The sequence below is a fragment of the Panicum virgatum genome, chromosome 6K (genome assembly GCF_016808335.1).
Source record: "Panicum virgatum strain AP13 chromosome 6K, P.virgatum_v5, whole genome shotgun sequence".
Lineage (NCBI taxonomy): Eukaryota > Viridiplantae > Streptophyta > Magnoliopsida > Poales > Poaceae > Panicum > Panicum virgatum.
In genome coordinates, this window is record NC_053141.1 from 26,581,976 (window position 1) to 26,607,489 (window position 25,514).

Consider the following 25,514-nt stretch of genomic DNA (forward strand, 5'->3'; position numbering starts at 1 on the left):
GTGCATATGACCATTGTTGATCTGGAAAAGCTCGATGTTTCGTTTCTGTAATTAGTGTATGGTGTAAGAATTAGCTTTATTGGATTGTTGTAGGACAGGTACGGTTCAGAATAGCTGAGATTAGACTTCCCAAGTGTCTATTATCTGAGGCTAAGCTAACCAGCTACACTATGCTTAGCTTGCGAGTACCTTTGATATCAAATAATAATAAAGTCGAGTAAGTACAACAAAAGAAATTAGATGCCACATTTAAATAACGCAGCCTGGTTAAAATCACGGATGCAGGTAAAAGTCCTTGAAATTGTTTCATTGCCGAATTTTAGGATTCAACAAAGCTTTAAGGCAAACGACGATGATTTGGAACATTTGGGTGCCACCATAGGATCGACGAAAGCAATCATTGTAGTAGCGGGCATTTGTAGTAGCGGGCATATTCTGGAACAAGCGAAGGAACAGGCGGCAGCTTCTGGTTTCTCGGCGGCTCTCCACCGTCCAATTCCCTCAGCCCGTGTGCGTCGCTCACGACAAGGACGCCACCAAAATCTACGGCTCCGCAGGTGGTAGCGTGCCACGTCTGTACCCCCCTTTTGACACGTAAGCCGGGCAAATACAAGAGCCCCACATGCTCGCTTTCTGCTTGTTCGTTAGCTCCCATCGAATCCACCAAAAAGTATAAAAAAAATCCACTAAACAGCGAAAATGGTAGGCGCCCCCCGGTCTCGCACACAGTCTATCAAAAGGTGGAGGCTGATGATGGGAAGTTGGCGTGTACACATTGTATGAGTATGACTCTCTAAATTAAGACGTAGTTGAATATGTGTTGATAAAAAGCTTGATTTGATCTACTACTGTTGTCTGAATAAAGATTAATTCCTAGGAAGGGACATGGAGACCCTACAAACCTGTTTAAAAATTTGTTTTTAAAATCATGCTCTAAGATGACAAGATGATTTGTACATCATTCTTATACGAGGAGTTAAGTAAGTATTACATAATATATTAGATCCTAATATATATCTTAGACAGGTAACTTTGAGCATAGTATGTTCAGTGAAAAGCCACCAACCCTTTTGCTTGCATTTACCTTTCATCAAGTTTGCTAAGAGCACTACACATGGAGAAAAACGCAACAAGGTTTACAATTAAGAGATACAAAAGAAATTATTTTCTACAACTTCAATTGCATCACACGATCAGCTTGATATGTCATGATTTTAATACTCTATCTTTTTTCATTTTCGTAGTTCAATACCGCCCAAGGGTTTGTTATGACCTCACGTGGAAATCCAAAGCTACTTTAGATTGCATAGAAGAATGGAGAAAGTGTCAAGCCTACCAAAAAAAGCATTTTTAGAGCATATTTTCTTAACAGCAATCATGCATTGATTATCTTAATATTGGACATACCTTCTACACATCACAACATACTTACAACCTATACTTACTTTTATCGTGGAGTGCACTACTAAGACCTCATGCTTTGGGGCAGCAATACGACATTTCCCAATGTCGTATTCTATGCTAGAACAAACTCTACAACTATAACTTGTACGCATGCTAAACTTTTCAAAGCAAACTTGTTTCTTCACGTTAAGAAAAATGACAGTGTTAAATAAAAACCACAAAGGTTTCACGCTTCGCAACCCATAGTATGTGTCTTTCTCCAAAACTTGATAGTGTATAAGAACAAATCATACAGCTGTTACACTTTCTATCAACAAACTTCTTTCGTCAAGTAAAGAAATGGCATCTTTTATGTATGGACCCATAAGTTATTATGGCCTATAAATTAGAGAATACGGCTCAATGAATACACAAAGACACACCTACAAATTCCATTATCATATTTCCTCTATCTTTCTGCTTAAGTTGCACCGATGGATGTGGCATTGGCATCTAAAGCCTTCCCTTCACCCTCAAATGCTACAACTGAGCAACCAATTTCCAAGCGTGACAAAGCTGTTGCAAATGATTCCACATCCAAGCATACAAACCTCAATCCTAACGCAAATGATGTAAGTTATCTTCTATTTATCTTTATATTACAAAAAATACTGGTAAACTAGTGCCCCTCCACAATAAATTATTTTATCGAATGTTGAGATATGTTATATGCAAATACGTTATCACAATACGGTAAACTAGTGCCCCTCCAGCTTTTTTTTGTGGCACTTTTGGAAGATCTTAATATATATACTCAGTTTGTGCACAATTATTTCTTATATTTCTAAGTTTCAGCAGCAGCGAGTACATGTTTTTCAACTTTTTCTTACGCATGCCAAATTAAACCCTTTGTCATCCAGTGTCAACCAAGATCATTTGCCACAATTAGGCATAAAGATTCAAGGCCGTTCCAGAAGTTGTCATATGCACAGTCTCTCTCTTTCTCTGAAAAATAAAAAGAGATTTAAAAAGATCCAGTAGTACTGAGCTAAAATCGCACAGCCACACGAGCAGTCTGACACTCTCACCACCACTCCCTATCAGACCATCTGTCAGTGTGTGGCCTCACTCCCCGATCCTTCGCCAGGCCACAGGCTCCCCGTGAGCTCCGCCGCTCGGCGCCTGCCTCCCCAGTCCTTCCTCACTGCAGGAGCAATGGCGATGGCCGCCATGGCCTCCCCGTCGTCCATGACCATGATCCCCGCGCGCCACCACGGCGCCGCGCCATCCCTGGCCACCTCCGGCGACTCCTCGGTCCGCCGCCTCCGCGCGCAGCCGCGCCACGGCCGGCGCGGCCGCGGGACGTCCGTCTCGACGGTCGCGTCGCGGCGGCGGCCGTTCGTCTTCACCCCGCGCGCCGTGTCCGACTCCAAGAGCTCGCAGACCTGCCTCGACCCCGACGCCAGCACGGTACGCCCCACTTCTTGCACGGGGAATGCGGCGTCTCTGTTGGCGCGCCTTGCCGTCCCTCTCGCCTCTCTCTGATCCGTCAGTCGCAGGTTGGAGGCGCATTTGCGTTCCTGATGGGAAATTGGGACGCGTGCGCAAAAGATTGCTTTTTTATTGCTTATAACACGTTGCTCATTTAGATGCGCAAATCAGCGGCTGGGATTGTCGTCTTCTGTTCTCATATCATGTGCACGTTTTCACAGTTGCCGATTTTTTATTTTGTATGTTCTAGGTACAGATGAATGAGGCAATTTTAGGATGCTAGTTAGTTGTTGCGAGGTTCGTGCGGTTGATTACGGATTCCTTGTAGCCAATAAGAAAGGTATCAAGATGTTGTCATGGCCGGTGGTTGTGGCTATTGGATCATTCTCTTTACTATAAAATCGTATTATTTTTGTTCTCACATGGTATTAGTTTTGGGTCTGATGGAGAGATTTTAATGGTCCATTTGTCATGATCCGCAAGTGGTCTCTGTTTTTTTAAACATGAAATGTTCTCTTATGTTATTAGTTTCTGAAGAGTGATAACAAAATAGAGTTTCAGTGCTCTATCGCCTTCTGTTAGTACTCATAAATTTAATGCACTTTTTGTTCAATTGATTTGTCTGGATGCAAATAACACATAATTGTTGGCTCAGAGTGTTCTTGGAATCATTCTTGGAGGTGGTGCGGGGACTAGATTGTACCCCCTGACAAAGAAGCGTGCCAAGCCTGCAGTGCCATTGGGTGCCAACTACAGGCTCATTGATATCCCTGTCAGCAATTGTCTCAACAGCAACATCTCAAAGATCTATGTGCTGACACAGTTCAACTCCGCTTCCCTCAATCGTCACCTCTCAAGAGCCTACGGAAGCAACATTGGAGGTTACAAGAATGAAGGTTTTGTTGAAGTGTTGGCTGCCCAGCAGAGTCCAGATAATCCAAACTGGTTCCAGGTACACCTACTAATATTGTGCGTTATCTGATTTTCTCTAATGTGAAATGTGCCATTTCAGTAGCACGCACGTCAAGATGTTCTGCTTTATTCTGAGACTGAACGTAGACAGAAACAAAAGGATACTGCTCTGTTCAGTCTGCATGAATTTCATAGGGTATATGAAATAAAGGGTTATATTTGATATGATTATCCACTGCATGAAAATATATTGTTTCAACTTTATATGCCTCACTTTGCTGGACAATTGTGTCACATAGTTAGGGCCAACATTCTATCTTTACAGTATCTATTGTACAGGTGTACAACGATCGATCTTCACTAAAATAAGTAGCACATTTAACACCATATTCTCTTTTTTCTACATTTCATATTCTCCCTATGCATTACATTAAATTTGTAACCAGCAGAAAACAAAGATCATTCCAATGCTGTTACTGAACATGGGTTTGAAGTGTGTGATCATGTCTCAAGCAAATGCATGCTTATTTACAGGATATTCTTTTTTTTTTTGAACCTGTGTTTACAGGATATTCTGTTAAGAGTCCTTCACTAGCTTACCTCGAGTACTGATTTTCTTTAATATATTTGTCTCAGGGTACCGCAGATGCTGTAAGGCAGTACTTGTGGCTATTTGAGGAGCATAATGTGATGGAATTTCTAATTCTTGCTGGTGATCACCTGTACCGGATGGACTATGAAAAGTTCATTCAAGCACACAGAGAAACAGATGCTGATATTACTGTTGCTGCCCTACCGATGGATGAGAAACGTGCAACTGCATTTGGTCTTATGAAAATCGACGAAGAAGGGAGGATCATTGAATTCGCCGAAAAGCCCAAAGGAGATCAGTTGAAAGCCATGATGGTACACATAATCTGCCTTTCCTTTCTAGCTAACCTAAGATATACATTTTTGGACAATCATTTAGTGCACTGAAAATGTTCTTCTTTGAAATGCCTTCACATCCTATTGATGCCTAATTGATGTAGGTTGATACCACTATACTTGGCCTTGATGATGTGAGGGCAAAGGAAATGCCTTATATTGCTAGCATGGGTATCTATGTTTTTAGCAAAGATGTAATGCTCCAGCTCCTCCGTGAACAATTCCCTGGAGCCAATGACTTTGGAAGTGAGGTTATTCCAGGTGCAACAAGTATTGGAAAGAGGGTATGGAAAGATCGTTGCATCTTTAGCTGTTTGTTTGCTACTGATATTTTTTAAATTACCACAATAGCATTTGATGGCCTTGTTCACAGAAATGCCATCATACCCTGATATTTCGTTTTATAGAGCAGCATGCTATTATTAGCTACTTACATTGGAATACATATTTGTAGTTCATGTGCATTAAGTTCAGCTAAGAGCATTGTGCTAGATGCTAGTCAGGTGGGGTTGGTGCCTGACACTCGGTCATCAACTATGGGAGCTATGAAGCAATTATTTTCTAGGCAATAGGGTCTAAGGTGGTATCTCCACCTTTCAGAATAATGCTTTAAGATATGCTATTGTTGTCTGCAGGTGCAAGCTTATCTGTATGATGGTTACTGGGAAGACATTGGTACCATTGAGGCATTTTATAATGCAAATTTGGGAATTACCAAGAAGCCAGTACCAGATTTCAGGTATGCTTTGTCTTCTCACTGTGCTGCAGTCTAAGATACAAAGCTGAATACATGTCAAGTCTTAGAATTTCAGTTAGCCTTTATGATGTTTTGTTTGCCTTCAATCTGAATGCAGCTTCTATGACCGTTCTGCTCCAATTTATACACAACCTCGACATCTGCCACCTTCGAAGGTTCTTGATGCTGATGTTACAGACAGTGTTATTGGTGAAGGATGTGTTATTAAAGTAAGTAGTGTCTTGTTTTACTTCAGCATATTTCAATACCTTTAAATATTGTGCTCATTATATTTCCTCCAAATTAATTTCTCATACTTCTTTTGCTAAATCCTTTGTCTGCATGTAGAACTGCAAGATACACCATTCTGTAGTTGGACTCCGATCTTGCATATCTGAGGGTGCTATCATAGAGGACACTTTACTAATGGGTGCTGACTATTATGAGGTAAAATACATACAGGTGTATATGCTTCTGTCAGAGCAATTATAGACCTCAAACCTTGGTGTTCTTTTTCTCCAGACTGAAGCTGACAAGAAACTCCTTGCTGAAAAAGGTGGCATTCCCATTGGTATTGGGAAGAATTCACACATCAGAAGAGCTATTATTGACAAGAATGCTCGAATTGGAGACAATGTGAAGGTATTCCAAACTGACAGTCTTACATTGAATAATCTATTGGTCTCTATTTTCTTTTTTCCTTGGCATACATAATATGTACTTGATATGTTGTTTTCTCCTGACAATATCTGCATTTACTTTTAAAAAAATGTTAATTTAAAATATGAACACATGTCCTTTCGTCATTTTGCATGGAAGATAGCTTATATAATATCAATGTGTACACTTATCTTTGCCTGCATAATTGTTCATTTAATCCTTCAGCTGTATTTAATTGAGGTAATCAAGCTGAAGTTTTGTGTTCCAAAAGATAAAGCCGTCAACAAGTCATATATCAGCTTCTTGTTGTAAAAAAGTTACAAAATAAAAAATCTAAAATGCAGAAATATAATTCAACTTTGCAGTACTATTCATGCATATCCATTCAGTTCCATCCAGAAACACCTGGCATATCCTGACCCAGTTGTTTCATTGCTCTGTTATCTATGTTTTTAAAGCGGTAAGGCGAGGCGAGGCGATCCACCACTGCCTTGTCGCCTAGGTGACGCCTAGGCGGGCTAAGGCAGTGAGGGACCGAAGCCGGCGACCAGAGGGGAGGGTGAATGGGAGCCGATCAAAATTTCTTCCGAAATCGATCCGTCGGCCTATATCTCAAAAATCACCCAAGCCCTCAAGCGTTCTGACCAAAGTTTGGAGTAGCTATGGAAAAGCTAAAACAACACAAAAGGCCTCGAACGTGCGAGCGAAACCACGAAGCAAATCGGAAGTGAATCGAGAGAAACCGCAGAACTGATCTGCCAGGACTGGTCTGACCGGTGCACTGGACCGGTCGCGGCTGTTCAAAACTAGCAGACCGGTCTTGCCTACCAGTCTGACCGGTGGCACCCAGAAAACCCCCGAAAACTTGGATTTAAACGATGAATCTCAACCAAACGACCACGAAAATCGATGAAAATTGGGGGATAGCTTCGCCCCTACCCCGTGAACATATCCCTAAGAGATCTCGTCCTAAAGATCAACAAAACTTGAGAATTCGAGGAGAGATCAAGAAGAATTGGGGTTTTCTCAAAAACTCAAGAACTCCAATTCTGAAGAGCTAGCGATTCCAGAAGGTTTGGCACGAGGCTAAAAGCAGAGGAACCACTACAAAGAGCTCATGGAACCGTCGCAATCATGTGCACCAAAAACGAAACCAAAATCCATCACAAAAACGACGAGATTGGATCGATTCAAAAGCCCAGAGGGCACAAGGAGGATGGGGCCTCCTTTCCCATTCAAATCCAATACAAAGTCTCACAAAACCATAATCAAATCCTACTCTAAAGAGAAGAACAGAGGGAGGGAGACACAGGGGCGGCGGCCTGGAGAACAGAAGAGTTCACGAACTGATTACAAAAGCCGCTATAACCAAATACAAGTGAAAGTGTATTTATACCCGCGGGACCGGTCAGACCGGTACGCTGGACCGGTTAGACCGGTGCCAGGGACTGGTCAGACCGGTTGGCCTGCAACACCCCCTGTACACGATCTCATCCGACGACCGAGGTTCTTTCTTCGAAACGAAGTCTTCTCCGCGATGCCGCCATCTTGATGAAGATCAGGTCCGCGGTTTTGGAGGGTCCGCGAAACCCGGGTAGGTGGCCGGTTTTGAGAAAACCGCCAAAACCTCACGCGCGGGAAGATTCCCGCCTCCACGCCGTGGCCCTAGACGCCGTTCCCGCCTCGGCCTTCTGACGGCCCTAGACGCCGCCCGACGCCCGTCACCTCCTCGCCCGCAGCGAGGCCCTAGACGCCGTCGACACCCGTCGCCTCCGTCAGTCCCGAGACCGACGCCGGTGCCTCCACGACTTGGCGTCTTCAACCGCCGTCCGCCTCCTTGGTTTTGTGGCGTAAACCAAGAAATCCGCCTTCCGTCGCCGCTTGTGCCCTCGATCCAGGAGTGGACACCACAGCTGCCGCCAGGTCCGAGCTCCGGTCCCGGCTGCCCTTCACCGCCGTCCACCGCACGGTCCATCGGCCACAGCACCTCCACGGCAGCTCCCCGTCGACACTCGACGCCCGTGTATCTGCAATCCAAAGACCAAGCGCACGATCACACCGCACGGTTGACAATTCACTCATCACAGCCAGGATAGAGTACTCACATTCCTCAGGCGGGCTAAGGCGAAACCTTAAGCAAGGCGAGCCGCCACCGCCTTGTCGCCTAGACGACGCCTTGAAAACAGAGTCTGTTATCACCATCGTTTGACAGACCTTTGTTGCATTTGATTGTTCTTAACTTGTGAGCAAAGTGTCTGATCATCTGAATAGTTCTGAACTTGTGATTCACATTGCATTACTACACTTTTTCTTTGGCAGAGATTGTTCTCACATGACTTGTTGATTTTGTAGATAATCAATGTTGACAATGTTCAAGAAGCTGCAAGGGAGACAGATGGGTACTTCATCAAAGGTGGAATCGTTACTGTGATCAAGGATGCTTTGCTCCCAACCGGAACAGTTATATGAAGTAAGTTACCCTTCCCAACCACAGTGCTCTCAGTAAAGCCTCCCCTGCAAAAACATGGAACCTTAGTAAACCAAATAGGCAAATGCAACATCTTTGCTTGTATGTGCAAGCCTGCCTGTTCATAAAACTAGTGTCTGCACTGTGCTGCAGGTAGATGTGCAACATCCACCGAGGGTCATCGACAATCATCAGCACCCAGTTGCTTGATCTGCTGACCATGTCTTGGAGACCATGGAAACAATAAACGAACTGCCATTCAAGGCACTGTTTCTTTGTTTTTTTTCTCATTGTTCTTTTGTCATCTTTAATATTCTAGGATATAATGTTGTAGCGGCACATGTTCTGCATATGTTGTTGGAATCGAAATTGCATGCCTGGATTTGGGATACCTCTTTGATGTTGTGTAATTATTAGTTTAATTATCATGCTTTGCTGCCATTGATCTGAGCTGAGCTATTCACCATGCATGATGATCCGTCTGGACATGTTTTGAATACCCACTTCCCCTGTCCTTTTTTGAGCGTTACCCACTTCCCATGTCACCTTGTCAATTACTCAATTTCCCATATGCACTCCGTAGCCTCGACAATTTCCCTTGTTACCTTGTCAATTACTCAATTACCTCCTGTTCGGATGCCGTGTTTCGGCTGGGCGGGAAGCTGGGCTGGTCGGATCTACTGGTCCCACCGGCGAGCCGCTCAAGCCGCAGCCAGCGCTGGTTGGAGCCAGCCAGCCAAGCAATTACTCTGTTCTGCTGGCAACCAGCAGCAGTATTTTTCTTTCACACCAAATCAGCACTAGTTATCAGTCAGTAATATTCTTCTCTCACAGCAAATCAGCACCGGCGAACAGAACAAGGGCAAAGGCTCGACGCAATCGATCAAAAGCCAAAACATGACTCCTCAAAGACAGAGGTAACGCTCGACGCAGTCATGCAAGAACCAGAGGAAAAACGAGGAAAACCAGGAGCCAAAAACAAAACAGAAACTCCCCAAGCAAAGCTTTTCCCTCTCACAAGTGCGACTCTCCCAAAATGATGCACTCTCAAAGCCTTGTGCACAACAAGTTTTTCAAAAATCAAACATGTCTCCCCCTTTTCGATCACTTCTCCCAAAATTCTTCCCTTTGTTGGCACATGCACACATCAAGCCTAAAAAGACCTAAAACTCCCCATGAAGCTGAGACTCTCCCTGAACATATGCTATGCAATGAATGCAATGCAGGAGGTGTAAGTGAAAACATTCAGGGATACAAGGATATGAGCAACATCTAGTCACAAGCACGTGTGCATCCATAAACAGGACTTGCATCTAGAGCTAGGCAAGTTCAGTTTTAGAAGAAATAAAAGCATCACCCATGATCTAGCACCAACAAGTAGGGAATGGAAAGCAGTGCTAATCAAACTCATACGGGTGAGCCAAACCAGCCAAAATAAGTTGCCAATATTCTTTTTCAATCAAATTTATAGCAATCAATTCTTAATGCCAGGGGTTGAAAGGTTGCCATGCTTTACTTAGCAAAAAGGCCAAGGCTATACCAAAAGACAATCAGAAGCTTAAAGCACTCATCTCAGTCATGCACAGTCTTGCCCGGGTTCTCACAAGTGCAAAGTGAGCCGTCCCGAAAGCTCGATCAGTGCGACAAGCAATCCCACCTGGATCTTTTCAATCCATTTCTAGAACAGTTCAAGCAATTTTATCAGATTTAGATCATTTCAAGTATGAATTGCTGAACGAAAGGCTATACTAGCATGAATAAGATAGCAAATCATATCATCACGCCCTAACATGCTAGTAGCCAAGACAGGGTGATTATGTTTTCAGATTTTCAAATCAAAATAGCTTAACTCAGATGATGTCATATACCCAGTGGAGCAAGCTATACATGATCAAATTTATCAACTCACACTAGCCGGCACTAGAAGATCATAGCAATATATACAAGAATGCTAGTGCAAGTGAGACAATGCAAAATGCAAACATGTACAATGCATATGCACAATGCAACTAACCAAGCTAAAACTTAAGAGAAAGACAAAGAAAGACCAAAAGCTAAGCAACTGAAGAATTCAGCAAATACAACGGCTCAAAGACACACAAGACTAGACCAAATGGATCCAACTGAGTACCATGGAAAGGGCAACAATCAGAAAACCACAAGTCCATCCTGAGAGGAAAACGTACAAGCCGAACGCTCACATACCTCGATGAAGATCCCGCTGGACCTAGAGCATAGCAAGCTCGAGGTCACCTCCCCTGCGTCCTCAGCGGGTCCACCTTCTACTCGAACAAGTTCTTGTAGAGGTGAACGATCGAAGTGGAAGTAGTGGTACTGGATCGTCCTCCTGAGCTGAGGTAGTCGAAGCAGAAGGGGCCAGAGCCTGCAGCCGGCGCAGTAACTCCGGATCACGGTCATCAACTTGGGGTAGAGCTCCCCCTCAACAGGTGATACCTAGCACAAGAGAAGCTAGGACACAAGGAAATAGCAAACACCAAAGATCCAGAGCAAGACTCAAGCAAACGGTTAGGTGTTAGTCAAGCTACATGCAAAAGTATACCAAAAGACATTATAGAACATATCAAGACAGAAGATATTCCTAGAAAAGTCTAAAGGCACTCAATAGCAAGAACCAATGTAGCTAGACGATACGAAGGAGATACTTGAGCTAGCAACCAGAACTAAGAAGCAAAAGCTACACAAGCATAGGAAACTGGACAAAGCACACACCCTGAGCTAGCAAGAATCATGACAATATGAAAATCACAAAAACTAACATACAGAGTGGCTAGTCCTCCATAGCACAAGCACAGACCTAGCAAGCAAAACAAGTAGAGATGTAGAATCTACAACATGTCACACGCAGACAATGTACAAAGAACTCAAAAGACAAACTCAAATGTACAGAGAATACAACAGCCATCATGGGCTATCCATCAGCCTTGGAGAACCATCAAGTCTTGATCAAACCTGCATAAGACCAAGATCCATGGAGCACTTGTTCTCCAGGCCTCCAACCTGCATCACCATCGAAACAAAGGAGGAGCAAACGTCTCGACACTGGGGTTAGCAAAGTGAGAAGCAAACCAGTGACGAGCCATTTGCTCTACAGAAGGGTAACTAAAGTCAGGTAAAGCGTATCCCCTGTCCCGTCTACTGCGAGGCTGATGATCACCACCGCGAGGAAAGCGTGGAGCATCAAAACCTCCTCCTAAGCCTTGGTCCCGTGGTCCATAGCCGTACTGAAAACGACCAGGAGCACGACCGGCAAAGCGACCACCCGCTGGAGCACGGTAACCACCACCGTCTCCCTGACCTCCACCTACACGGCGCGCCCTAGCATCTTGCCTACCACCACGCCGAGAAGGACAATGCACCCGAGCAGAATACATGTTAGCGTTTCGTCTCTCCTGCTCTCGCCTCACAGCCCGCTTCCTCCTGAAGCAAAACTCCTCCAGGTGACCTTCCCTGTCGCAGAACTCGCAGTGGTACCTCACCTCGCACTTGGGAGGTGGAGGCCTAGCCTGCGGACGGGGAGGAGCAGCCCCCTTCTTCTGGGCAACCTGGGCTGCGGCAGTAGGGAGCGCATCGAGGGGATTCCTCAGCTCATTGGGCTTTGGAACCCAAACCTGCTTTTGCGGAGGTGCTTTCGGTGGTTCTTTAAGCACACCATCCGCGGGGTCAATAAGCGAAGGCTGCGTGCTCGTGCTAGCAGTGTTTCCAGCAGCCTTGCCAATCTTACCATACAACCTGTCAAAGTCTGACTTCGTGTATGTATAACCGACCCCAAACCCATCACTACGCTTGAACTGCTTAATCATCATGCCCAACTGCAGCTCACTGCTAGAAACCCAACTCAGAATAGCCCTAAGATAGGTATTGTCATTCTCCAAGTTGGCTTTCTCTACCGTAAGAATATCCAGATCAGCAATCAAACCAGGGCAAACAGAGCAGTCACTAGGTGGGCTAGACTCTACGAACTTAGTCTTCCCAAAAGACTTGATCAAAGCGTTCTTCTCATCTAGCTCCGACCTAAGCGTGGGACAAAGCTTACAAGCACCAAGCAAAACTGGCCTAGACTTCATCTCCTCTAGCTCGCACACAACAATAGCAAACTTGGACTGCAACGAAGCTAGATCAGACTTAAAGATAGGACACTCATCGCATTCAAGCACATCGCTAACAATTGGAGCGTCCTTAACCAGTTCTAGTTCATGCTTGGCCTTAGCGAGCTCATGAGACACGTCAGCAAGCGAAGTCTTAGCAACATCTAAGTTCGCGACGTTCTCATCATGCTTGGCACAGAGAGCAACAAGATCATTCATGTGAGATATGCAGCCAGCGCACTCATCCTCACTACATTTCTCCCTAGCACAAGCCAGCTCAGCCCTAAGCTTTCTACGCTCTCTAGCTGCTTCCTTTAGTAGCCTCTTCTGGTTGTCGAGAGCGGCGTACAACTCCCTAACCTCAGCGTCAAGCAGGTCGATCGTGGAGTTTACCTCTGAATCACTCTCGGATCTAGGAGAAGGGCTGGAGTGCGTCGGTGTAGTATGTCCACCTGAAGACGCACGAGCACTATCGGCTTCGCCCGCCATGGTGCAGAATCTCTTTCGCCGTCCGGCCGCCAAGCAAAGGCCGATGAAGCCGGTGGCTTCCTTGTCCCGCTTCTTCTTCTTCTTCTTCTTGTCGTCGTCGTCGGAGGTCGATGAAGAAGAGCAGTCGGTGTCGGAGCTCTTGTCGAGGTCGCTGAGCTGCGCCAGGAAGGCCTTCTCCCGCTTCTTGGCCTTGTACTGGAAGCGCTTCTTGAGCGACTCCTTGTCGAAGCGTCCTCCCCGGTCACGACTGCGGTGGTTGTGGCGCCGACGCTCCTTGTTGGAGCCTCCCTCGTCGCGGTTGCGGTGGCGGTAGTAGTCGAAGGAGTTATTCTGGCCACCACCGGACTTCTTGGGGCAATCGGCGATGAAGTGGTTCAGATCGCCGCAGTTGTAGCACCCAGGGTTCTTCTTCCTCTGCCTGTTGTGGTAGACGCGCTGGAACTTGCTGATGAGGAGGCACAAGTCGTCGTCGTCCAGCGTCTCCAGCTGCTCATCTGAAACAGAAGGCAAAGAGGCAAGAGAAAAGCCAAGAGCAGAGTTAGCGTTAGAGCTCGTTCCACCTGGGCCAGTCACAAGAGCGATGCTCTTGGAAGGAGGGGGCACCATTGAGCTTGGCTCGTGTCTGGTTATCCACCTCCGTGGCCTTGAGCTTGCTGAAAAGCTCGTTCACGGTCAGAGTCTCATAGCCTGCAGACTCAATGATCGTGTTCACCTTGAGATCCCACACAGAGTGGTCAAGTGCGTAGAGCAACTTGAGAGCCTTCTCGTGCTCTGTGTACTCAAGGGCACCAGCAGATCTGTTCGCATTGACTTTGTTCATAATCGATTGAAAACGACTGAACATTAAGTCAATGCTCTCACCCAGCTCCTGTGCGAAGTTCTTGTATTCACGCCGGTGAGTTTCGAACAGTCTGGCTTTCACCTGAGGTGTACCCTCGTGGTAGTTCTCAAGGCACGTCCAAATTTTGTGGGCTTCCTGAAAACCCTGGACACGTGAGAACTCCGCACGAGAAACGCCAGAGAACAAGGCATTGACGGCCTTGGCGTTAGCCTCGTGCTGGGTCACCTGGAGAGGTGTGGTCCGAACAGCAAGCACCTCGTAAAGCTGGTTCGTGGTAATTACCCAGACATCGGCTCCCATGCTTTGCAAGAAGGCTCTCATGCGAACCTTCCAGTAGGCATAATCCTCGCCGAAAAACACCGGGATCTTACCAAGACTCGCCATAGTCGCCGAGTGGTTTTCGAACCGGTTAAGGTACTGAAATCCTCAACCGAGCTCAATTACCAATTGAGGGACCGAAGCCGGCGACCAAAGGGGGGTGAATGGGAGCCGATCAAAATTTCTTCCGAAATCGATCCGTCGGCCTATATCCCAAAAATCACCCAAGCCCTCAAACGTTCTGACCAAAGTTTGGAGTAGCTATGGAAAAGCTAAACCAACACAAAAGGCCTCGAACGTGCGAGCGAAGCCACGAAGCAAATCGGAAGCGAATCGAGAGAAACCGCAGAACTGATCTGCCAGGACCGGTCTGACCGGTGCATTGGACCGGTCTGACCGGTCGCGGTTGTTCAAAAACTAGCAGACCGGTCTGACCGGTCTTGCCTACCGGTCTGACCGGTGGCACCCAGAAAACCCCCGAAAACTTGGATTCAAACGATGAATCTCAAGCAAACGACCACGAAAATCGATGAAAATTGGTGGATAGCTTCGCCCTACCCCGTGAACATATCCCTAAGAGATCTCGTCCTAAAGATCAACAAAACTTGAGAATTCGAGGAGAGATCAAGAAGGATTGGGGTTTTCTCAAAAACTCAAGAACTCCAATTCTGAAGAGCTAGCGATTCCAGAAGGTTTGGCATGAGGCTAGAAGCAGAGGAACCACTACAAAGAGCTCATGGAACCGTCGCAATTGTGTGCACCAAAAATGAAACCAAAATCCATCACAAACGAGCACAAAAACGACGAGATTGGATCGATTCAAAAGCCCAGAGGGCACAAGGAGGATGGGGCCTCCTTTCCCAATCAAATCCAATACAAAGTCTCACAAAACCATAATCAAATTCTACTCTAAAGAGAATAACAGAGGGAGGGAGACACAGGGGCGGCGGCCTGGAGAACAGAAGAGTTCACGAACTGATTACAAAAGCCGCTATAACCTAATACAAGTGAAAGCGTATTTATACCCGCGGGACCGGTCAGACCGGTTGGTTAGACCGGTCAGACCGGTGCCAGGGACCGGTCAGACCGGTGCCAGGGACCGGTCAGACCGGTTGGCCTGCAGCACCCCCTGTACACGATCTCATCCGACGGCCGAGGTTCTTTCTTCGAAACGAAGTCTTCTCCGCGATGCCGCCATCTTGATGAAGATCAGGTCCGCGGTTTTGGAGGGTCCGCGAAACCCGGGTAGGTGGCCGGTTTTGAGAAAACCGCCAAAACCTCACGCGCGGGAAGATTCCCGCCTCCACGCCGTGGCCCTAGACGCCGTTCCTGTCTCGGCCTTCTGACGGCCCTAGACGCCGCCCTACGCCCGTCACCTCCTCGCCCGCAGCGAGGCCCTAGACGCCGTCGACGCCCGTCGCCTCCGTCAGTCCCGAGACCGACGCCCGTGCCTCCATGACTTGGCGTCTTCAACCGCCGTCCGCCTCCTTGGTTTTGTGGCCCAAACCAAGAAACCCGCCTTCCGTCGCCGCTTGTGCCAACGATCCAGGAGTGGACGCCACAACTGCCGCCCGGTCCGAGCTCCGGTCCCGGCTGCCCTTCACCGCCGTCCACCGCACGATCCATCGGCCACAGCACCTCCACGGCAGCTCCCCGTCGACACTCGACGCCCGTGTACCTGCAATCCAAAGACCAAGCGCACGATCACTCCGCACGGTTGACAATTCACTCATCACAGCCAGAATAGAGTACTCACATTCCTCAGGCGGGCTAAGGCGAGACCTTAAGCAAGGCGAGCCGCCACCGCCTTGTCGCCTAGACGACGCCTTGAAAACAGAGTCTGTTATCACCATCGTTTGACAGACCTTTGTTGCATTTGATTGTTCTTAACTTGTGAGCAAAGTGTCTGATCATCTGAATAGTTCTGAACTTGTGATTCACATTGCATTACTTCATTTTGTAGATAATCAATGTTGACAATGTTCAAGAAGCTGCAAGGGAGACAGATGGGTACTTCATCAAAGGTGGAATCGTTACTGTGATCAAGGATGCTTTGCTCCCAAGCGGAACAGTTATATGAAGTAAGTTACCCTTCCCAACCACAGTGCTCTCAGTAAAGCCTCCCCTGCAAAAACATGGAACCTTAGTAAACCAAATAGGCAAATGCAACATCTTTGCTTGTATGTGCAAGCCTGCCTGTTCATAAAACTAGTGTCTGCACTGTGCTGCAGGTAGATGTGCAACATCCACCCGAGGGTCATCGACAATCATCAGCACCCAGTTGCTTGATCTGCTGACCATGTCTTGGAGACCATGGAAACAATAAACGAACTGCCATTCAAGGCACTGTTTCTTTGTTTTTTTTCTCATTGTTCTTTTGTCATCTTTAATATTCTAGGATATAATGTTGTAGCCGCACATGTTCTGCATATGTTGGGATCGAAATTGCATGCCTGGATTTGGGATACCTCTTTGATGTTGTGTAATTATTAGTTTAATTATCATGCTTTGCTGCCATTGATCTGAGCTGAGCTATTCACCATGCATGATGATCCGTCTGGACATGTTCTGAATACCCACTTCCCCTGTCCTTTTTTGAGCGTTACCCACTTCCCTTGTCGCCTTGTCAATTACTCAATTTCCCATATGGCACTCCGTAGCCTCGACAATTTCCCTTGTTACCTTGTCAATTACTCAATTACCTCCTGTTCGGATGCCGTGTTTCGGCTGGGCTGGAAGCTGGGCTGGTCGGATCTACTGGTCCGGCGAGCCGCTCAAGCCGCAACCAGCGCTGGTTGGAGCCAGCCAGCCAAACAATTACTCTGTTCTGCTGGCAACCAACAACAGTATTTTTCTTTCACACCAAATCAGCACTAGTTATCAGTCAGTAATATTCTTCTCTCACAGCAAATCAGCATCTGTCACCGGCGAACAGAGCGATATAGAAAGAAGCCACCGTCCGAACTCATGAGATTTTCTCGAGTAAGGGCAATATAAGAACATGTTGAGAATGTAATTTAGCGCTATAGCCTGCTATTTCGGACCTTGGAATGTAATTAATTCCATTGAAATTTTACGGGGAATGGTTTACCTTTCTTTGTGAAAAAAAAGAATAAATTTAGTTCATTCGTACTGGAAACGAGATAAATTCCCGCGTCTCAAAGGAAAAGAGTCTGTTTTTCCTTCGAATGTTATTAGGTTTGTTTTGTTCTCTAACTCTGCTTGGACTTCACTGAAACATGTACAAATTGGACAGTATAAAATCAACTTATAGCAAAAGTTCTATATGAGGAGACTAACAGTTCTAGAATCTCTAATCGCCTTTCAACTCGATATATTCAACGACCATGGGGCTCTTACTATTTTTTTTCCTTTTCCTGAGATAGCTACTGGCTATCTCTAGAAGTCACTCGAACCGATAAATCTGAAAGCTGCATCTTTCCAATCCAGCAGTAACTACAGTGTCGTATCAAGTGCTGTTCCAGTGTTTATTGGGCTATTGGCATGAACCCCAGTGCTTCTCACTCAGAAAAGGAAAACAGAACAAAAAACCTACCGAATACCGGCAGCTCAAGAACCAGAATTTGCTGCTGTTACAAACTGGAATCACTCTACAACAACCCAGACGCAGGCAGGCTGACACCCACGCTCACTTGAAATGGTAGAGAGGCAGCTCAGCGTTGAGGGGGTGGGACATCACTGTCAGCACGTCCGTCAACGACAACATGGAACTAATTGCCGCCTTGAGGATCTCCCGGGAGCACCCCGGCTTCACCATGGCCCTCACCTGGGAACACATCAGTGGACATATCAATGTTAGAAACCTGCTCGTTAACTAGAAAGGTTTTTATCTGAAACTCAAGGCAGACGAAAGGGTTTTGAGGTCTCAACCTTGCTGAGACACTCTTTCAGTATCTCAATATCACCCATGTAATCCTGGTTCTCAATGGTAAGTGTGATGGGTTTTGCATCTGAACCAGGCCCTTCGAACTGAATGCCTCCAGGGGTCCGGTAGAAGTCATCCAGGAGGAAGCTTGAAGCCTTCTCTCGCAGCAACCTGAATTATGCAAGAAATATAATAGTAAATCAGTTCACCATAGTTTTTTTTTCTTGAACATGCAGGAGAGCTGCGTATCTTTACATCAAGAGAGGAAAAATAGTCCAATTACAAGAACTATCACCTCAACTTGGACTAGAGTGGGGGATGTGAGTGTTATGAGAACAATGACATGCAAAAAAACAAAACCAGGGACCTGAACACAACAAGACCACTTCTAACCAGGCACTACAGTTCACCATAGTAACCGCAAGAGCAGGAATGGGTATTCAGTTCTGAGTTCTGACCAGTGCGGACTTACTCATAAGCCTTCCCTTTCAGGTCAATTGGAGAAGGATGGATGGAAGGCCTTCCTATAGGGATTGCTCCAGGGCCACGTAAATGCCTCTTGACGCTCATCATCGCCTGGTAGTTACACAAATTGTGTTACTAGGTCAGTAACGACTAACGAGCATGAAGTTAATCTTTCAGCATAGGATGTAAATGCATCATCAGTGCCAATCTTACAGTTAAAGGAGCAGCAGCACATCTCCATTTGTCTACAGGGTCCTTTAGATTAGCCACAGTTGCCATGTACCCAGTCAGTCCAGCTGCAATCATATGCAGGGAGATACGTCCAAGAGCCTAAATTGTTCAATGTTATAAGGATATTACCATAAGGATCAGCCGATCAGGACATTCAATTTTCTAAAATACAGAGATATAGTACTCACATAAGCATAGTCGCAGTCAAAATTTGATGGTATAGATCCTCGAGCCTGATATCCGAAGAAATGACAGACCGAACTGAACTTCCGTCCCTTGTATCTTCCTTCTTTCTGAAAAATCAAACGTCCCCAATCAGTATGGACAGATTCAGAGATGAAAAACATAGAACAGTGGTAGCAATGGAACTTACTGTTCTCTTTATCATCTCTGTTTCCACTAAGTGAGCTAATAGTTGCTCTGTGTCAATCTGAAAACAAAAGGACATTATGACACTAATAATTTGATTGAATAAGTTTCAATGAATAGTTAATGGAGTATTCAGTATCACAAACCTGGGACAACTGTGCGGAGTTATCTGATTCTTGGTGAAGGAGCAGCTGAGTGAAATGTTACAAATAGTTAGTCCTTAGTTTATCTTAATGTCATTAAACAAAATCTAACTTTGCTAGCAATGCAAGACCTCTCTTCTGATGAAGGGTGGCAGGAACTGGAACAGGGCAGCTGCCCATGGAGACAATTGCGATGACATCTCAGCCACAGGAACATTATTGTTGTGAAGGATATTGATTTCCTGGAATATTTGAACAAAAAACAATAAGATGGAGCCGAAGCAATGTTATATATTATCGCTTATTTTCCTGAAGGTAGACCCCATATACCTGAATAAGAGCATACATTTCTGGAATGCTTTCTATTAGTCCTTCTGGAATAACTAGAACACCATGGTATTTCCCTGAAGAAGGATAACCACTATTTCAATTTATGATTTATCACAGTATCATAATACCTTGGTTGACTAAAATATCTACACAACTGATCAACTAAAGAAGATGTACAAACCTAATTCTGCTCTTGCCTGCACTCCATCACATATCTTGTTTATAATCTCCATCAGAGTGAGTTTTGACAATGCCACCTCCTCTCCTAAGATGAGCTGCCATGAGTAATTGAACAAAAGGATGCTGATGCTCTTTCTTCACTTCTTACAGTAAAGTAATAGAGATGAATTTGACCGAATCATACCATGTTTGGGTGTGACTGAAGTGCACATTCGAAGGCAACATGGGATGCTTTTCGTCCCATCAGACGAACGAAATAATAGTACTGATAGGAAGAAAACACATCAGCCAGTAGTTCTTATTGGTAATAACGATTGCAGGCTGCTCAGTCACTAAAGAAAATGGATGACAGAATAATAACCTTTCCAGCTGAGATTGCATCGAGGCAAACATTGCTTACAAGCTGTGAATTTACCTGAAAAGCAATCATACAAAATGATATTGGCTACATACTGACACTCTCAGGGTTGACATATTATGCAAAATCTCAACTAGGATATGTCTTTTTCTATACCTTGCAAACTGTATCAAATCCAACGGTTGTTTCAACAAACTGGTTCTTGAGATCACCATTCAATGAAACCGGCACACCAACAACCTGTTTAATGGAGGCTTTGCCTTCTTAAATTTCTGATTTACTTAAGAATTTGAGCATTTAAAATTGCAATTTAGACTAGTACATGACTGTACCTTGGTCTTACAGTTATTTTGGATAAGGATCTCTGAAAGCTGTGCAGCATCTGAATTGGAGGTCACACCTAGAGACCAAGGAAGCGCAATGTAGAAAGAATTAAATGTTTACTTGTACTATGAGAAAATATATGTTTTTTTGACTTTTGACAACAAGTTACAGCATAACAGAGCTACAATACGCAGAATGGATTGCGCACACTAGACTGATGACCAGTAACAGTGTCGGTACCCCAGGACTGGGGTACCCCCTCTTGCTGTGTCTAGGCAAGTCACGTAGTTATCCTTAACTACGCCCTGACGGCCGAGCAACCGGACCCCTATAGTCCGGATCCCTACTCTCCCGGCAAACGGCCCCGGACCCGCTCCCCGCTTGGGGAGGGTCCGGTGACGCCACGTGTCCCGGAGGAGGTAGCCCTCAGCCAAAACAGCTGGGGGCCCCGGACCTCCCAGGGAGTACCGTACCCCCGCCCGGTCCCGGACCCCCGTATACTATCCGGACCCCTCGGCAGGGAGGAACCGATACCCTGCCGAGGGCTGGTCCGGAGCCGCCACGTATCCATAGGTACGGACACACGCGCGGGTCGCGTGGCTTCCACTGGAAGACTCGACTACCTACCGCATTCAATGCAGTAGGCGGAAGAGCGCTCTGCCACAGCAGAGCCCGAGGCGGCTTTTGCCAGGTTGCACTATTGGTCGCGTGTTACCAAGGCGCGCAGAGCAGTCGTTGGCGCCGCCCACGCCACGCGCGTTAGTCTGTTACGCCAGTTAGACACGACAGCTCGGCAACGGAGTATCATAACGCCTACGCAGTAGACCCAACAGTCTACGCCGCAACCTACACTGCCTCAACGGACGCCTCGCCGATGGGACAAGAGAAGACTCCCTTTGGTCAGAGTCTACAGTGCAATGAAGCGTATCCGGGAAGAGATTCTCGACCACTGTAACACCATTAGTGTCTTTTTGATAGTAATATATGCATCCTTGTTGGGCCCATCTGTCGGGGTCCAACACCTGTGTACGCGTCCTCCTTGCACTATAAAAGGGGGACGCCCGTTAGAGAATGACTCAAGCCGGGCTGGGCAGAGGATAGACTCATTCATACTAAGTACACCACACAGTGGATGTAGGGTATTACGCCCCGGCGGCCCGAACCACTCTAAATCTATGTGTTCTTGCGTTCTTGCCCCTGAGCTAGATCAGCCTAATAGCTTAGCACTTTCCCGAGCACTCCCCCTCGGGGAATAGGCGGGTGCGTTCCGCCACCCGGCTGAGGGTACCCCAAAAGCCCACGACAAACAACATGCTCAAATGTCCGTAGGTTTCGGAAATGAACAATCACCACTCTTGGTGAGGAATTTAATGAGCTTCTTTTAATTCGTACCTCCAATGATGACCAGCCCATCCAAGTTCAGACTGCGGCATGTTGCCATTGCAGAGTTCACTTGCTTAGTTGTGCGGATCTGATCGATACTCCTGCCGAGCAAATCGAAACCACCTTCACAGAAGGAAACAGACCATGTGTCAGAATTGATAATGACAGACACATACACAGAATCAGGGGACAGCAAGTGTACCAACCCTGGTTCTTGTAGGAAGTAAGAACATCGTCAGTGATCTCCAATGCCTTGTTTGCAAACAACCCCTCAGTGCCACCTTTAAGAAGCACAAAAATCTCAGAAAGGGCTCTGAAGGAAAAAGTAGTTACTTGTACAAGTAGCAAAAAAGTGTAGCCTGAATATGGCCAATTCAGCCTGAATCGAGCATTTTAAGGAACTGGGTGTTTTTGGTTACCAACAAATCCGTAGAGCACGCTCTGAGGATTGTAGGCTTTGAGAGCGTCATGCAGGCCCCACACGACGTTGTGCCCACCCGGCGACTGCCTCCCGGAGAACACCACGCCCACCCTGCACACGAAGTAAATTCAGGCAAAGCCTCGAGCGATCTCGTCACACACTCACATGCACGATCAAATCGGGCGCCCTGAGGCCTACCTGATCGAGGGCCGCTCCTCCGCCGCGGCGGCGGCGGCGTCGGCCGGCGCGACGAAGCTGACGAGCGGCTGACCGAAGGTGTTCGGGAAGGCCTGCGCGACGACGTTGGCGCAGCTGGGGTCGATGGTGGTGGTCGCGTCGCCGTACTCCGCCCGCACCGTCGGGCCCTGGGGGGAGAAGGGATTGATACAGTCCGGTCCGGTCAGAACCGATTCTCAGTCTCCGGCCATGGATGCAGAAACCAAGAAAACCCCCCCATAAACCCCAAACTTTTTTTCCAGGATAAATTCAGGACCGGCCGCGGCCGATCGGATGGCGATCAGATCACGGCAGCTGCCGAATGCGGCCGGTCGTAATCAACCCTCGCTCTATTCAATCCGTGGACAGGGGAGAAGCAGAGACGGGGCGAGATGGGCATCAGCATCAGGGTTCGACGGAAATCACCTGGAGGCACGGCGGGAGGCGGGGCTGGTAGAGGGCCCTGCGCTGCTGCAGGCCCCCCGCGAGCTCCTTGGGCGCGCCGAAGTCGACGTTCATCTCCTCCTCCTCCTCCTCCTGCTTGAACTCTGCTCAGGGATCGAAGCTTCCCGTCGGCACTCAATCACTCGCCAGTTGACTCTTGGTGGTGGTGCAGCGCGGTGGTGGTCGCTTTCTTGTAGAGCGAGCGAGGCGGGTGGGTGGGGATAAGAGCGAGAGGAACAGGGGGGGGGGGGGGGGGGGGGGGGGGGGCAGCAAAGGCCGCGGCGCCGGCGGTTTGGCGAGACACTCGCTGTTGGTTTCCCCTGTCGGCAGCGAGAGTGACCCGCTACTGTGAGCCCACTTCCACAGTTCCACTCTCGACTGCGCCGCGGTCACGGTGCCCGCCCACCGCCGCCGCCCGCCGGTGCGGCGCGCGCTTCTTGTTTTCGCCGTGCTTCCTTTCCTGTGGGTTGGTTGGTTGGTTGGTTGGTGTGCCCGCCTCTTTCTTAACATGTGGACTGTCTCCTTTCATTTTCTCAGTTTATTTGATGTTCATCATGCCACTTTTCTATTTTTTCCCCATTTTATTCGATGCTAGGCACGAATTTTGCACCTATCGTTTCAGATAGCAGGACGGCTTGATAGCGAAGGAATCTGTTGCATTATTTTTTCCCCTTGTCGTTTATAGAAAATATCCTAAACCTTTTAAAAGAGTATCATTGGCTACAAAATTCTTATTATTTTTTGCAAATATTGAAATAAATGTAACCTAACATATATATGAATCCTGGAAAATTCATAGCGATTTTATTTGAGGATCTTTTACACTACTTTCACACACAAAATAAAATTTTTGGTTGCCTGTGCTTAATAAACCAAAAGTAGGTGCTCAATTTGCATATATAGAAGAGGACTTAAACTTGGAACCTTTGGCTTAAATTGACGCCATAACTCCAGTTTTTTTTTATCTAACTACACTAGAAGATTTATTAAGAAAAATTTGCTCTCACCGGTCGTCATGGTGCTTTATTAGGCTCCGGACAATGCATCTTTTTACAAACACATGACTAGGGGTTGGGAGAACGTGATGGTGACATCAGTTGATTTTTCACTTGTTTTGGGTAACATTTTCGTTATTATCCAAACAAGATTACATTAAATGCACTTTGTGTGCAAACATTGGAAAACCATAGAACTTTTTAAGGATTACGTCGGTGTTTCGATCACCGGTAATTAGCACTGCACTTCTCGGTGCCTTAAATGTCAGTGCGAGGCGTGAGGTTCCCGTGCACGTGCAGTGACTGCCATTGACACGTGGGCCCCGCGGTACATGGGCCCACACGTCAGCGGCAGTCACTGCACGTGCAGTGATTGCACGGGAACTTCGTCCCAGTGCGAGATTGTTAATGTCAGTGCAGTCAATGCCGCTCCGCGCCTTCCCCAGGTCCCCTTGGTGTTGATTCTACCTTCCGGAATCAGCTCGGGCCTCCCGTCGCCCCGAGCCCGGACGACTGCTAGGCCTCCGGGGCTTCTTTTGTTGGTGTACATGCTGTGGCTGCGCGTTTTCTTAACATACGTAGATATTTTTATCAACTTATTAGTACTATTGTTTATGTAGAGAGAAAGGTGTTGCATATCCCCGCTCCTCCTTATGTGCATAATACCGTAACAGTGTGAATTAATTCAAGGTGTTACAGTTTGGCTCTTTTTGTTTTTTAGGAGACAGGTGGGGCGGGGCGCTCCCCTAATGGTTATGTAATAAATAATAGGAAAGGCTCACATATGCAGAAAAGTCTCACAAAACAAAGAAAATAACAAAGATCAAAATAATTATAAAAGGTTGTCTATCCATTCTTCCATCAAATCTACAGGAGAACTCTTTGCTCATAGCTGAGACAAGGCAATTTTTTTTCTGGAGGTAAACTAAAAAGCTGATAGAGAGGGCTGCAGATTCTTGATGATTAGATCACTATGCGCCATCCAGATACCCAACATCCTAAAATTACGATTTCCTTGAAGAAAGGCGCATTCAGTTGCCTTCGGAAAGATGTGACCACCTCCAGGGGGTTAGAACTATGTGGAATGAAAAGGCTAATCGACTGCCAGAATGCTACTATGGAGGGCAGCCCAAAAACAGATGATGAAGGGATTCTTCAGTGTTGTGATTGCATAAGACACATCTGTAGGATTGGAGCACCATGCCTTTTCTATGCAGTAGCTCTCTAGTGCTGAGTTGATCTTTCAATGGCAGATAAAAGAAGACTTTATGTTTGTGTTGACAGGAATTTTTCCAGAGCCAATTGAAGGATGGGAGTACAGTAGCATATCCGTCCAATGCATTGTCTATAAGCTTTTGAGGACCAAAAAAAATGGTGAGGCCCAGATATAAGTCCAGCATGATCATGCCAAGATTGAGATCACCCAGCTTATCACATAA

General features: G+C 46.6%; 2 protein-coding genes and 1 long non-coding RNA gene across 4 annotated transcripts; 2 read left to right on the forward strand and 1 right to left on the reverse strand.

Moving 5' to 3' along the window:
• Nucleotides 1–2,445: 2,445 nt before the first annotated feature.
• Nucleotides 2,446–9,026, forward strand: LOC120712119 (glucose-1-phosphate adenylyltransferase small subunit, chloroplastic/amyloplastic). Of its 2 annotated transcripts, none has more exons than XM_039997844.1 (10): nucleotides 2,446–2,853; nucleotides 3,530–3,826; nucleotides 4,423–4,692; nucleotides 4,818–4,997; nucleotides 5,349–5,452; nucleotides 5,568–5,679; nucleotides 5,798–5,896; nucleotides 5,972–6,091; nucleotides 8,462–8,579; nucleotides 8,730–9,026. In XM_039997844.1, exons 1-9 carry the CDS (start codon nucleotides 2,599–2,601, stop codon nucleotides 8,576–8,578), a joined length of 1,554 nt encoding a protein of 517 aa, XP_039853778.1. In that variant the 5' UTR covers nucleotides 2,446–2,598; the 3' UTR covers nucleotide 8,579; nucleotides 8,730–9,026. The 2 variants fall into 2 exon arrangements, with proteins under 2 accessions (XP_039853778.1, XP_039853779.1); XM_039997845.1 differs by having other exon boundaries at nucleotides 2,509–2,853; nucleotides 8,711–9,026.
• Nucleotides 9,027–16,280: 7,254 nt separating this feature from the next.
• Nucleotides 16,281–16,847, forward strand: LOC120712121. The gene is made up of 2 exons (XR_005690696.1): nucleotides 16,281–16,411; nucleotides 16,562–16,847. It is a non-coding gene; the product is annotated as an uncharacterized LOC120712121 (long non-coding RNA).
• An 820-nt stretch (nucleotides 16,848–17,667) lies between these two features.
• LOC120712118 (pyrophosphate--fructose 6-phosphate 1-phosphotransferase subunit alpha-like) lies at nucleotides 17,668–23,310 on the reverse strand. The gene is made up of 19 exons (XM_039997843.1): nucleotides 23,063–23,310; nucleotides 22,619–22,785; nucleotides 22,419–22,531; nucleotides 22,206–22,280; nucleotides 22,009–22,122; nucleotides 20,625–20,692; nucleotides 20,449–20,532; nucleotides 20,296–20,349; nucleotides 20,119–20,199; nucleotides 19,936–20,029; nucleotides 19,755–19,828; nucleotides 19,556–19,666; nucleotides 19,428–19,472; nucleotides 19,286–19,342; nucleotides 19,101–19,205; nucleotides 18,895–19,011; nucleotides 18,689–18,792; nucleotides 18,222–18,387; nucleotides 17,668–18,117 (listed from the first exon to the last, which is right to left on the reverse strand). Exons 1-19 carry the CDS (start codon nucleotides 23,153–23,155, stop codon nucleotides 17,980–17,982), a joined length of 1,860 nt encoding a protein of 619 aa, XP_039853777.1. The 5' UTR covers nucleotides 23,156–23,310; the 3' UTR covers nucleotides 17,668–17,979.
• Between the last annotated feature and the right edge of the window lie 2,204 nt (nucleotides 23,311–25,514).